General features: G+C 43.1%; 1 protein-coding gene across 3 annotated transcripts in view; it reads left to right on the top strand.

Moving 5' to 3' along the window:
• Positions 1 to 11,507, top strand: part of EML6 (EMAP like 6) — a 120,651-nt gene extending 109,144 nt beyond the window's left edge. For 2 of the 3 annotated variants that reach the window (XM_069955520.1, XM_069955522.1), the window contains 10 exons: positions 528 to 736; positions 2,308 to 2,465; positions 2,728 to 2,842; positions 2,925 to 3,113; positions 3,206 to 3,378; positions 6,879 to 7,041; positions 7,312 to 7,415; positions 7,509 to 7,662; positions 8,193 to 8,293; positions 10,700 to 11,507. In XM_069955520.1, coding sequence (XP_069811621.1) covers positions 528 to 736; positions 2,308 to 2,465; positions 2,728 to 2,842; positions 2,925 to 3,113; positions 3,206 to 3,378; positions 6,879 to 7,041; positions 7,312 to 7,415; positions 7,509 to 7,662; positions 8,193 to 8,293; positions 10,700 to 10,724 — 1,391 coding nt within the window. In that variant the 3' untranslated portion in view covers positions 10,725 to 11,507. The remainder of the gene's footprint in view (positions 1 to 527; positions 737 to 2,307; positions 2,466 to 2,727; positions 2,843 to 2,924; positions 3,114 to 3,205; positions 3,379 to 6,878; positions 7,042 to 7,311; positions 7,416 to 7,508; positions 7,663 to 8,192; positions 8,294 to 10,699) is intronic. The other variant, XM_069955521.1, reaches the window with a different exon arrangement.
• Positions 11,508 to 15,243: the final 3,736 nt, after the last annotated feature.

Below are 15,243 nucleotides of genomic sequence, written 5' to 3' on the forward strand. Positions count from 1 at the left end.
AAATATGATGGGTTGGGTATTCAGGATCAGGACAAGACTGGTCCAGAATAAACCAAAAATCGTGATTGCTTTTGCGGATAAGATTGACGTTGTATTTTTCTGAAGCTAAACTAAATTTCCCGGCAGTTTAGACACTACTAGTAAATGTTACCTACCAACTAAAGCTGTTTCCCTAAGCAAAATGTGCAAGTTAAATTAGCATAAAGTCCCCAGCACCTAAAGCTTTAGACAGTGTCAGACTGGCCCACTGGGGGACCTGAGAATCCTTCGGTGGGCCCCCAACTCAGAACCTGCAGTAACACTGACTGATAGGTGGGTCCCAGGTACCCCAGCCAACACTGGCTTTAGAGTAACCTATACATAACCAATGATCTTTAATTTTTTGAATCTAGCTCTTCCCCAGCGCCCCCTGTAGTTGTCATATGGACACTTGTGTGTACAGTCCCCCAAATGCACCAGTGTAATCTGACTCCTGGGACTCGGCACAGTATAGCGTATTATGACATTTCGTATGTTACTCTTCTCAGGTGCTAAAGTTGCCAGTAAAGGAAACCACTTGGAACGGATATTTGTGGCAGAGTTTCGGCCAGACTCGGACACACAGTTTGTATCTGTCGGAGTAAAACACATTAAATTCTGGACTCTGGCCGGGAGCGCTTTACTCTATAAGAAAGGGATTGTCGGGTCTGTGGACAATGCCAAAATGCAGACAATGCTTTCTGTTGCCTTTGGTGCTGTAAGTGTCACAAAGTGGTATATTGAATTGTATGTATTGTTTTTTATTTACATATACACTTAGCAGCAGTAAGGGGCGATGCGGCTCCTCTGCTGCCACCAGTGTTTGCATCAGGAACTGCAGGGCTCTAAGCCAAACAGCGCTATCCCTATACAGAGCAGGGTACTGTTTCCTCTATGTTCTGTATATTTATATATGCAGGGGAGGAGGCAGCCTGACACCAGGATTGCTATCCTCGCTCTGCTTCTAGTACATTCAGGATGATAGCTATTGTCTCTCACTGTGCAGAGGCTGCCAGACACAGCAGTCATGTTGGGCAGCTTCCCCTATGGCCACGTACTGTACTGGGACTCTGCCCTGTATAGCACTGTGTGGCAGCACTACATCAAAGCAGGAGTCCATTAACTGCAGATGTGAATGGAGCCTTACCCCTCTAACACATCAGCAGCACACATCTCGACAGTGAAAGTGGTACACCAACAATTTTTTTCCTTTCAAATCAATTGGTGTCAGAAAGTTATATAGGTTTGGTTTTTATTTCTATTTCAAAATCTCAAGTAGTTATCAGCTGCTGTATGTCCTGTAAGAACTGGTGTATTCTTTCCAGTCTGACACAGTGCTCTCTGCTGCCACCTCTGTCCATGACAGGAACTGTCCAGAGAAATAACAAATCCCCATAGAAAGCCTCTCCTGCTCTGGACAATTCCTGACATGGACAGTGGTGGCAGCAGAGAGCACTGTGTCAGACTGGAAAGAATACACCACTTCTTGCAGGGCATACAGCAGCTGGAAGACTTGAGATTTTTAAATAGAAGTAAATTAGAAATCCATATAACTTTCTGACACCAATTGATTTGAAAGAAAAAAAAATGCTGGACTACCACTTTAAGGTTAAAGAAGATTGCTTATGGTGGATGCAATAGTAACAAACTCTCAGCTGTGAGAAGTGTTAGGTCTGTACTAGTTTTTAACCTCTGATGTGAACAAAAGATTGGGATTGGGGATGTTTAGCACATTTTTAGCACCATAATTCCTTATATGTGACATGGCTAGAAATTGACGTTCATTACATTAGATGACCCCTTCACTTGCCCTATCATAGAGGGGAGTCTAGGGATCTCTCTCTATGAAGCAGTTGCTGCATTTGAATGGCTGCCACATATTACTACATTACATTCAGTACCCAGCGTCCCCCTTCCCCCGCAGTCAGCTGTTGTTTCTGCTGCCAGGCCCACGTCGATAAATCAAAATCCACGCTTCATTTAGAGGAGAAGTTTTTCTGATGGTACTATCCTTTAAACCAGGGATAGGGGAACCTCCGGCCCTCCAGCTGTTGCAAAACTACAATTCCCATCATGCCTGTCCAGGCATGATGGGAATTGTAGTTTTGCAACAGCTGGAGGGCCATAGGTTCCCCATCTTTGCCTTAAACAATGCCAGTAAGAGAACTCTTTGGTTAGATTCGTGCATGTATTGTGCAGTATGTTATAGATTTATATGATATGAGGGAGAATTCTTAGGCCCTGTTCACACAATGTTTTGCTACTAACCTATATTTGTTACCATTGCAGAATAGCCTCACTTTCACCGGTGCCATAAATGGAGACGTCTATGTCTGGAAAGATCACTTTCTAGTCCGACTTGTGGCTAAGGCACACACAGGCCCGGTCTTCACAATGTATACAACACTGCGCGATGGCCTCATCGTAACCGGTGGAAAGGAGCGCCCGTAAGTATATCTCATACTATACAAAAAATGTAAAAACTGTAAATCGACTCGTGGTTGAGAGTGATGACACTTAAGATTCCTGGTCACACCAGGATGAGGGTCGCGATTGTGCAGGACATACAGCAGCTGATAAGTACTGGAAGACTGTAGATTTTTGATAGAAGTAAATTACAAATCTGTATAACTTTCTGGCACCAGTTGATTTAAAAGAATTTTTTTTTTTGTGAACTACCCCTTTAAAGAAACTTTTCCACTCTTTTAGGACAAAAGAAGGAGGTGCCGTTAAGTTATGGGACCAGGAAATGAAACGTTGCCGGGCATTTCAGCTGGAGACGGGCCAGGCCCTTGACTGTGTGCGATCAGTATGTAGAGGCAAGGTATGAGCACTGGACTTCTTCAGACCTGGTTCTGAATAGTCGTGCCTATATATTATTATATATCTAATGGGTTTTACCACAGGGCAAAATTTTGGTTGGGACCAAAGAAGGAGAAATTATTGAAGTCGGTGAAAAAAATGCTGCATCCAATATCCTTATTAATGGTCACGTGGAGGGAGAGATCTGGGGCCTCGCAACACATCCCTCCAAAGACATGTTTCTTACAGCAAGTAATGATGGCACCGCCAGGATATGGGACCTGGCTGATAAAGTGAGTACAGGATTATGCTGGGATAAAGATCAATAATACTTCCTATGTGAATCTGGAATTTATTATGTGGTCTAAAATCTTATGTTCTGCAGAAACTTCTGAACAAAGTGAGTTTGGGTTACGCGGCATGCTGTGCGGCCTACAGCCCCAATGGAGAAATGGTAACAATTGGGATGAGGAATGGAGAATTTGTTATTCTACTTGTAAATTCTCTAAAAATATGGGGCAAAAAGAGAGACCGGAAAGGAGCTATTCAGGACATCAGGTAATTATGTAGTCCTTTAGACTGTCCCCTCCCCGTGTGAGTAGAGATGATCAAACAGGGTCGTGGTTCAGGTTAGTACGAACCCGAACCATCGGCATTTGACTCCCGCTGCCTTCCCGTTCTGTGGGGAAAGTGGAGACAGCCCAAATACCGCCTGGAAAACAGGGATACAGACTATTACCTAGGCTGTATCCCTGTTTTCCAGGCGGTATTTGGGCTGTCTCCACCTTCCCCACGAAATAGAAAGGCAGCGGGAGTCAAATGCCGATGGTTCAGGTTCGTACTAACCTGAACCTCGGCCCTGTTGGATCATCTCTACTTGTGAGCTGCTTATCTGTGGTGAGGAGTATGGCTAAGGGGGATATTACACTGGACGATTTTTCATTGATTAATGATAAATGACCGCTATGACAAACGATCTCAAATCGTTCACCCTGTTACACAGGACGGTGATCGTTACTTACAGTCATTCTTGCGCTTGCCCTTTCTGATAGACCAGGGAATGACCGAACGACGTGCTATTACACCGAACGATGTTTGAATGATTTGTGAACGATCAACGATGAGAATATGTCCAGATTCTATCAATTGATCAACAATTTCTCGTTAGTCGTTTAATTGTTGCCTGGTATTACACAAAACTATTATCATTTAAATCCAAATGATCTAACAATTTTTCGAACAATAATTGTCCCGTGTAATACGGCCCTAACAAACATCTACAGTATATGAGAGCTGCCCTATTATCTCACATTGCGTTGTCACATGTTAAGCCTTTTTTTCCTATGGGAGATAAGCCTCTTCCAGAGGTGTCTGGCAGCAGCTTATTCACCTCCCACTATTGAAATAAACAAGCACGCTAATCTGAACTAAGAGTGTGTTTACACAGAGAGATTTATCTAACAGATTTTTGAAGCCAAAGCCAGGAATGAATTTGAAGAGCGGAGAAATCTCAGTCTTTCCTTTATGACCTGTTCTCTGGTTATAGTCTGTTTCTAGCTTTGGCTTTAAAAGTCTGTCAGATAAATCTCTCTGTGTAAAGGCACCCTTAGTGTGGTGGAGTCAGGAGATAGCAACCAGGCAGATAGGACAGGGTTTGTCTGACAGCTATCTTACATATGCAAAAGAAGGGTCCGTGAGTCTCAGTTACGAGTCTCAAAACAAGGGAATAGCCAGATATCCCTCCAGGGGAGGGAAGCCTATTGCCAAGGGGTGCCTCCCAGTGGGGAGATCACCACACCACCCTGATACGTAGCCCCTTAAGTCCCACTTGGTTGCGAGTATTGGAACATAAATAGGGAAATACCAGGGTGGCCCCTTTTACGTCAAAGTCTAACTCTGTGGCGAGTATTACGACATGACAAGGGTTTACCAAGGCAGGCATTTCGGGGTTGTTGCCCCTCGTCAGTGCGGAGTAGGATTCTGGCTAACAAGGGCAATGAAAAATAGACCAACAAAACAGGGAGACCAGCAACAAAAAAATCAAATGGAGTACTCACTGAAGAGTCTCCACTGATGCATTGCCCCTATAAATTTAAATATGCAAAAGAAGGGTCCGTGGAGTCTCAGTTATGAGTCTCAAAACACGGGAATAGCCAGATATCCCTCCAGGGATATCTGGCCCCTTAAGTCCCACTCGGTTACAAGTATTGGAACATAAATAGGGAAATACCAGGGTGGCCCCTTCTTCTTCTTAGAGTACTCCATTTGATTTTTTTGTCGCTGGTCTCCCTGAGCTCAGTGATTGCTGTGTTTTGTTGGTCTATTTTTTACTGCCCCTGTTAGCCAGAATCCTACTCCACACTGACGAGGGGCAACTACCCCGAAATGATTGTCTGTGGACGGATGCCTGCCTTGGTAAACCCTTGTTATGTCGCAATACTCGCCACAGAGTTAGACTTTGACATAAAAGGGGCCACCCTGGTATTTCCCTATTTATGTGCCAATACTGGCAAACGAGTGGGACTTGGTCCCTTGGCAAAAGGCTTCCCTCCCCTGGAGGGATATCTGGCTATTCCCGTGTTTTGAGACTCGTAACTGAGACTCCACGGACCCTTCTTTTGCATATTTAAATTTATAGGGGGCAATGTTTTAGTGGAGACTCTTCAGAGTACTCCATTTTATTTTTTTTGTCGCTGGTCTCCCTGAGCTCAGCGATTGCTGTATTGTTTATCTTACATATATAGCTTGACACAACTTTTTATTTTGAGAGGAAGTAGAAAAAAGCATAAGAAACAAATACTGGATCTTTATTTAGGACATCAGAATAATACATTTACACAGAGCAGTTAAAGGGTTTATCCAGCACTTCAGAAATATGGCCACTTTCTTCCAGAGACAGCACCACTCTTGTCTCCAGGTCAGGAATGGTTTGCAATGAAGCTCCATTCACTTTAGTGGAACTGAGTTACAAAACCTGCACTCAAACTGGAGAGAAGAGCGGTGCTGTCTCTGGAAGAAAGTGGCCATGTTTTTGAAGCCAACACATTCTGAGCCCCCTGTGGCCCTTAGTCCTGACAGGTAGCCTCAAACATGTTGGCTGTTCTGATGTTGTGAATATAAAGACAGTGGGGGGATTTATCAAACATGGTGCAAAGTGAAACTGGCTCAGTTGCCCCTAGCAACCAATCAGATTCCACCTTTCATTTTCCAAAGAGTCTGAGAGGAATGAAAGGTGGAATCTTGGGGAAAAATGCCTGTCCCGGCTGATGGACTGCACGCTCAGCCAGTCAGTGACTGGAGTGGTGTCCTGCCCCAGTCACTGACTGTCTGAGCGGCCAGTCCATCAGCAGCGTCGTGACGTATCAGCACCAGTTGGGGTCCAGAGGCCAGTCCCCCTGCTTACCGCGGGCATGGGGAGAGGTACGTTAGTACTTGTTACCCCTCCTGCCCCTGCCTGCTGCCAGATATTAGAAATCGTCGGACTTCTCCTTTTAAAAGTTTGCATTACAGACAGTATTTTGCAAGCAATTGAATGCCCCCTTTTTCAATATACAAATCCCATATCACTTGCAGAAGAAAAATGAAAAAGCGGCACTCACCCGATCTTCTCTTCACTCTTAATTGTAGTCAAGCATACGAAACACGAAACAGCCATCGCTCTGTGCACCAATGTTTGTCCTCCCTCACCTGTTCAGCGTCTGAGTGGACTTTTATGTATATTTGACTACAATTAAGAGTGAAGAGAAGATTGGGTGAGTGCCGCTATTTCATTTTTCTTCTGCAAGTGATTTTGTACCTACAAACTGTGATCTTTATGCTGAGCACCACCTGCACTCTCAGTTGATAACTCCTGCTTCCCACAATGTTAGTGTGAGCATACCCCTGCCGCAGCCTGTGATTTGAGTAGTGCCGGTCCCTATGCGTTTTTCTACTTGGTGGCAACAAATCCCATATATATATATATATATATATATATATATATATATATATATAATTTTATCTGACCTCTAAGTTAGTGTGCACACCTTACCGCAATACCCTGTCTCCTCTTTCCATAGGATCAGTCCAGATAACAAATACCTGGCTGTCGGCTCGGCAGAAAACACAGTGGATTTCTATGATATCACTCAAGGTTCTTCACTGAACAGGATCGGTTACTGTAAAGACATTCCCAGTTTTGTTATACAAATGGACTTCTCTGCCGATAGTAAATACATTCAGGTACCTTACTCTACGACACAGGAATAGTGGCAGTATATATCAGGGTAGAGTAGGGACCCGTGTGAACCAGGAGACCTGCACGTGGTACATGGGGCAGTATGGTTTGATCAAATTATATACCGACATCCTGGCGTTGGTTTTTTAAATTAGCCGAGCGGCACTAGTATCAGCCGTAGGTGTGATGTGCAGTAGCTCCCTTCTCTCCATGTCGCATATATCAGGGTAGTATGGTGTTACTATATGTTACTGTATCCTCCTATCTCTCTGCAGGTAGCAACCGGTGCCTATAAGCGGCAAGTGCACGAAGTGCCATCTGGAAAGCAAATAATAGATGGTGCCTTCATAGAGAAGATTACCTGGGCTACTTGGACTAGGTAATAACTGATATTACTTGTATTTAGCATTTGATTTTTTATAGCTTTGATATAGAATACAGATACAATGTATAATGTGTATGTACTTATCAGCATCCTTGGAGACGAAGTGATCGGTATCTGGCCACGTAATGCGGATAAAGCTGACGTGAACTGTGCATGTGTGTCACACGCCGGCCTCAACGTTGTTACAGGAGATGACTTTGGCCTAGTGAAACTCTTTGACTTTCCTTGCACTGAGAAATTTGTAAGTGTAAATGTAGTAAAGTGTGACTGTACTGCTGCAAAATACTGGCTTATTTTAAGTGAGGAAAATGTGCCCACTCCAGAAACTAGAACAGGGGTAGGGAACCATGGCTCTCCAGCTGTTGCAAAACTACAACTTCCATCATGCCTGGACAGCCAAAGCTTTCGCTTTGGCTGTCCAGGCATGATGGGAGTTGTAGTTTTGCAACAGCTGGAATATCCAAGGTTCCCTACTAGAGATGAGCGAACCTGGAGCATGCTCGAGTCCATCCAACCCCGATCGTTCGGCATTTGATTAGCGGTGGCTGCTGAAGTTGGATAAAGCCCTAAGGCTATGTGGAAATCATGGATATAGTCATTGGCTGTATCCATGTTTTCTAGACTACCTTACAGCTTTATCCAAGTTCAGCAGCCCCCGCTAATCAAATGCCGAACGCTCGGGTTCGGACGGACTCAAGCATGCTCCAGGTTCGCTCATCTCTACCCCTGTGCTAGAACAAGGCACTTATCATACTGTTCTCTGTCTTTCAGGCCAAACACAAACGTTACTTTGGTCATTCAGCACATGTGACTAATGTACGTTTTTCGCACGATGACAAGTACGTCATAAGCACTGGAGGGGATGACTGCAGGTAAAGTCCATTCTTTAGGAAAGGATCCATCAGAAATACTGTACAGCAAATATACAACATTATCATGGAGAGTATAGCCGTAGAGCATATATATATATATATATATATATATATATATATATATATATATATATATATATAGGTTTTCTAATTAAAGGAATTCTGATGTAATTGGTAGTGGTCACCCAGCCAGGATTCTCCAGAGCTAAACATAGCTACAAAGAGCATCTCTAACAAAACTCCAGCATGTCTATGTATTACAGTGACCGCCTGTTGACTTAAAGGGAACCTGTCACATTAAAATTGCAGTCCAGTCTGGAGACATAATGTTATAGAGCAGATTACTATATGGTGTTGTGGAAACTTTCCAGGTGAACTAGTAATTTATTCATATAAATCTCTGCTGATTCTGGTGATGGACAGCCCTCTGTATAAATGTACATGTAGAGAGAGACGTCAGTTTCCCAATTGACTACTTAAAGGGGTACTCCAGCGGGAGGGCACTTTCTTTGCTGGGACTGGGGAAGAGGTGGCTGAGGGAAAAGACGTCCACTCACCTCTCCGGTTCCAGCGGCGGGTCCCGCATCGCGGCGCTCCGGTCCCGGTTCCCGGCCGCTTCCTGGTATCTGACACGGGCCCGATACGTGACGTCTCAGGTCCGCTCAGCCAGTCTGTGAAGGAGGCGGGATCCGTTTCAAGTCCGCTCAGATCCCGCCTCTGTCAATGACTGGCTGAGCGGACCTGAGACGTATCGTCTCGGGCCCACGTCAGACACCAGGAAGCGGCCGGGAACCGGGGACCAGAGCGCCGCGATGCGGGACCCGCCGCTGGAACCGGGGAGGTGAGTGCACGTGGCAGCGAGCGGGGAACGAGGAGCAAATGAGCGCTAATAGCGCTCGTTTGCTCCTCTCAGTCGGCCCGTAGGGCCTTTAGCCCTGTATAGGGGAAATAGTCAAGCAGTCTTCTTAAGTGATTGACGACTAGCTCTATAAACACGCTTATTTACACAGATAGCTGTCAGTCTCTGAGTTGATCCGCCCACATGACTACTTAGCCCAAAATGAGCAGAGATTTACATGTAACCATGACAAGTTGTCCTGGAACTATTCCTACAGCACTATATATCACTCTGCTCAGCCCCTAATGCTGCTTGTAGATTGGACTGTAGTTTGCACTTGACAGCTTCTCTTTAAGGGTGCGTTCACACGTACAGGATCCGCAGCAGATTTGATGGTGCAGATTTGAAGCTGTGTTTAGTTATTTAGATCAGATCTGCTGCAATATGGTATGTGTGAAGCTACCCTAAAGGAGAAGTCTGGCCGTTTTTAAAATCCGGCAGCCAGCAGGGGGAAATTTGATAACGAGTAGGAACTTACCTCTCCCCGTTCCCACGGTGGGACCGACCTCCGGACTCCTGCCGGGCTCTGGGATCTCGGCGTTAGCATTTCACGAGCCGGCTCAGCCAGTGACTGGGACGGGACACCACACTAATAACTGATTGGCTGAACGACCAGTCCATTAGCCGGGACAGGCCTTTTCCTCCAAGTCGTGATGTCAAAACAACTCGGGGGGGGGGGCTCTTCTGTCAGGGGTCCTGAGGCTGGTCCCACCGCACTCTGCAGGCACAGAAAGAGGTAGGTTCCTACTTCTTGTCTCCTTTAAAGGGGTAGTGCGGCGGTAAAGAATTATTCACAGAATAACACACATTACAAAGTTATACAACTTTGTAATGTATGTTATGTCTGTGAATGGCCCCCTTCCCCGTGTCCCACCACCCCCACCCGTGTGCAGTTATGCTCAGCCAATCGCGGCTGAGCAGCCGATGACGCGGCAGAGGGGGGCCGGCACTCAGGACGGTCGGAGGGATTCGGCCCGGCCCTCCGAAGATGACTTCAATGACTGAGGATCGGAGGCGAGTTGGCACGTGACAGGTATGTATAGCGCACAACACCTCCGGGTACACAGGTGGGGGTGGTGGGACACGGGAAGGGGGCCATTCACAGACATAACATACATTACAAAGTTGTATAACTTTGTAATGTGTGTTATTCTGTGAATAATTCTTTACCGCCGCACTACCCCTTTAAATTGGAACTGTATAATGTCTTATGTATAGTATGGTGGCCATGTAGGGAATTTGAAAATATGCCGCCAGATTTCCCCACAGACCAATGGGATTCGCGTTATCTTGACACTCTTTATATGTTAATTACTAGGGGATCCATTTGACAGAGATTGTTAAAAACTAGTAGTATATCATGTTTGATAGTGATTGTGTGTATATTAATATATATATATACTGCATACAGTATATAACAGTTCAGACCTGTATGTTATGTATTATTATGCCTCTCTGGTTGTTTGGCCGTATGAAAGCTAATGAAGCCTGTGTTCTTTCCGTTTCAGCGTGTTTGTATGGAGATGCCTTTAAGAGCAGAGGAATGCTTCTATCACCAGTGACTTGAAACGCGTGGTGTCAGCTGCTGCACACGTCCTTGTAAAATGCTACATAGGTTTCTTGTGTCAACCGGACCTTAAAGACAACAATATCTAGATGGGACGTGTTATTTCAGAGTGATGTCATTTTTTTTTGTACAGTGCAGCATTTTACTTCTGAGAAGACTGAGCTTACAAAGACACATATCCATCCAGACATGGTTCCTTTAGCCTTTCACTATATTTTAGATTTTATAGAGGTGTAATCGAATCTATGTACACTTTGCAGGCCACTGATATCTGAAATGTGAATTTGTTTTCTTGACAGAATTAATAGAGCTGCATCCTTAGTGATTTACAATAATTGCACATTTTGTAAAGAAATCTGAGAATAATCATGCTATTTTTACATTTTATATTTTACATAAGCCATGTTTAAAGCACTTGGACTTTTTAGTTGCTTATGGTTTATTATTATTATTTTTAACTCATTAAGTGCCTTGAACTATTTGTTGGCAGCCAGGCTCAGTGGCATTGGTGCTATGACATCCTCAGCCATGGTGGCTTTAAATGGAGTGATGCTCTGTCACTCGTGTGACTTTCACTATAAATCTGCCCGTTACTATAATGCGACGACATAAGCAATCACTGTGTAAAAGTAGGATATGTATATCTGTTGAGTGTAGCCTATGTTAAGTCTTCCACAGGTATCTTAGACTGTGCCACTAAATGTTGATAGATCACTTCCAGTGTGATGAGAATAGCGGTTGCTATGATGTGTGCCCATTATATATATATATATATATATATATATATATATATATATATATATATATATATATTTATATATATATATATATATATATATATATATATATATAAAGAGAGAGAGAGAAAGAGAAAGTTGGTATATAATGTCATAGTATACAACTAACATTCTCCCAGATCTCGATCTTCTGCCCTGTTGCTAATGTGCATCATGTAAATACTTGTGCCATTCATGGTTTATTACTGAATTATTATTCTAGAATTATATGATATACTAAAATGCTTTTAAAGTAAGTCTTATAGGACAAATTACAATGGCCTCAGGTTATAATATTTTCAACATACAATGGTCTTACCTTAGAACAGGGATGGGGAACCTTCAGCCCTCCAGCTGTTGTAAAACTACAATTCCCATCATGCCTGTACAGGCATGATGGGAATTGTAGTTTTGCAACAGCTGGAGGGCTGAAGGTTCCCCATCCCTGCCTTAGAACCATACTCAATATACAATGCTGCTTACAGTTTGAGGCTGGGTTCACACTATGTATATTTGAGGCTGTATTTGTGAGGCTGTATAGCAACCAAAACCAGGAGTGGATTGAAAACACAGAAAGGCTCTGTTCACATAATGTTGTAAGTGAGTGGATGGCCATCATTTAATGGCAAATATTTGCTGTTATTTTAAAACAACGGCTGTGGTATTGAAATAATGGCCGTTATTTACTGTTATATGGCGGCCATCCACTCAATTTCAACATTGTGTGAACAGATCCTTTCTGTGTTTTCAATCCACTCCTGGTTTTAGTTGCTATGAGGACCTGACATGAGGACCAAATACAGCCTCAAATATACATAGTGTGAACCTAGCCCCCATCTGTAACATGTTTAATCACCGGTAAAGCACCTGTATTAGTAAAGTGTGTGCACCTGAATGTCTGTCTAGTAGCGTCTCTCCACAACATTACTATTACAGGTAATTATTAATGAACACAGCACTACTGTATAACTGATGTACATTAGCAATGGGGCAGAAGATATTTTATTAAAGGGGTTATCCAGCGCTACAAAAACATGGCCACTTTTGCACCACTCTTGTCTCCAGTTTGGGTGCAGGTTTTGAAACTCTGTTCCATTGAAAAAAATGGAGCATAATTGCAAACTGCACCTAAACTGGAGACAAGAGTGGTGCAAAAGTGGCCATGTTTTTAAATATTAAAGAATGATCAGTGTTGGACTCATATAATAATCACGTAATAGAACCCCCACGCCCCCCGCCCCCACCCCCCGAAAAAAAAAAAATCCACCACCACCACATGGCAACTCTGCCCAATATAGCATTCTGCTATAGATTACATTATTGTGCCCTATAATAAATATATAGAGCAAATTATTACTATCAAATTATAGTTATATCATATGTGTGCACTATAGAAGATATAGTGACCCTGATCTGAAGTGCAACTAGACATGAGATGCCTTACATAGAAGGGGCTAATACCATTCATATATGTACAGGAATCACATCCAGGATCTTGTCATGATGCCGTGACTGTTCTTCTCACTTTATTAGTACCACATTTGGTGATCTAGGCAGGTAGTCTCATAAAAAAAGGACATTAGCTTAAAAGTAACCCGTCTTTGTGAAAATGCTGTCTAATCTGTAGGCATCATATTATAGAGCAGGAGGAGCTGAGACGTTTACAATATGTGTTTGTGGGAAAAGATTCCATATAACTTTATTCATTGAAACCTTTGATCTTTCCATGCTAAGAAGTCAAGTGGGTGGTCCTTTCATTAAGAGACACCTCCCACTGGACTCCTAAGAATAGCAAGAGCAAGGATTTCATCCAAGAAGTGACAAGTTACACTTAGCTCTATGTATTAATCTGCCCAGCTCATCCTTCTGTATAATAAGGTAGATTAGATAGAATGTAAATTAGCAGTAGACAAACCCTGACACTAAAGAATAGAATCCTTCACAGATTTCAATGTGTTCCACTACTGCCCCCATCCCTCACCCCAACAAGAGGGGTGCACATTGTTGGGCCATTGAAATCCCATAGTTTTCCTTTGTCTTATGTTTATGGTCACCTACTTCATCGTCTTCATCCATTATAAATATATTTAATCTTAATGTGCCTAGCAGTGCCAAACGTCATCATTCCAATTCAAATGTTTCCAATACATTTTCTAAATTGTTCAGTAGGTTTCTTGTATCCAGCCATTATTGTACAAGCTGACTGATAAATTATCGTCATTGTTTGGCAAAATAATGTTCTGTCTATGGCAGTTTTAAAGGAAACCCCTTCACGTGGAAAATAGAGGCCAGTATGCATGCATCATGTTATAGAGAAGGAGGAGCTGAGCAGATTAATATACTGTATTGTGGGAAAAGTTGTAAGGTAAGGCTCCTTTCACACTTCAAATACAGATAAATTTTCCTTAACAGGAAATCCGTATGGATTCCTGCCCCATAGGGTTCTGTTGGGCACGGACACCCTTCAAGATTTTTCCTGCTTGGCAGCCTGGGCTGACCCTGGCCCTTTAACTGTAGGTGTTCCTAATCAGGAGTAGAGACGGAAGGAGGAGCATGCCCGGGGACTGCCTGGAATTCAGGAGCTCAGTTAAATGCAGCATTGTGTTTGATGGGGCTGCAAGCTAGCCAGGGGCACCGCAGGTGAGTAAGTTTTTCTTTTTTCCTCCATTGTTTTTAGTCATGTTTCCTGAACCCTTATCGGTCCCTTCTGACCGTAAAACGGCCACAGAAGTGTGCAGGGGGCCAAACTTGTCATTTATTCATGTAAATCTCTGTTCATTCTGGGCTGAGTAGTCATGTGGGCGGTCCTATGTGATTGACAGATCTCTATATGTACAGACAGATGTCAGTCACAGAATAAGACCGCCTATTTGAGATTTATATGAATAGAAGACACTTTATCCTATACATCAGTCTGCTCAGCTTCTCCTGCTCTACAACATGACGTCTCCAGATTGGGCTACATTTTCAATGTGACAGGTTCCCTTTAAAACTTAATATATGGAAAAGCATTACAATGCACTATATGACAAGGAGGTATTCCTAGAATTGTGGACAAATCAATATTGGCATGTGACTGGGTTTTGTAGTGATGGTAGTTATGTGACTCATGTGAATGAGGCCTTAGGGAATTTCTGGGCTATTTGAAATCAAGCATTTGTACCATATACAAGTCTATTACCCTAAGATGTGCCATGTTTATCCCGCGCCTAGAGGGGGCATGCTTTCCTGGCATGATTTGTAGACCAAAATAAAGTGATGATGTGTAACTGCTTATATCTTTGACATAGGAAAAGCGAAATGTTATCGTCATTCCAGCAACCTCTGCAGTATGTGATATATTGTGATGTAGCAATTTCTAAGGATAGTTGAATGCTGTTCATTCCATTTCCATTCATATGCAGATAGTTGACTTAAAACGCTGTGTCTGGTATTTGACTGTGTATCCCTATAGGGCGTTTTTTATTTCTTTGTACTGTGCTATATAGAGGTTTACGGTTTACATCCCTTTATAATGTGTGCACATAAGGTAGAGTGTATCATATACCCCAAAGAGCATCCAGTACGTATGACATTTTTATATATAGATATATATATACTGTATCTGATCAATGCCTTACATTCATCCCTAAAATCAGTCCATAGGTGAGGAAATGCATCTCGGTTCCAAATTGATATACTGTATTGTATTATGTCTAGTGCAGAGTAT

This window comes from Dendropsophus ebraccatus, chromosome 15 (genome assembly GCF_027789765.1).
Source record: "Dendropsophus ebraccatus isolate aDenEbr1 chromosome 15, aDenEbr1.pat, whole genome shotgun sequence".
NCBI lineage: Eukaryota > Metazoa > Chordata > Amphibia > Anura > Hylidae > Dendropsophus > Dendropsophus ebraccatus.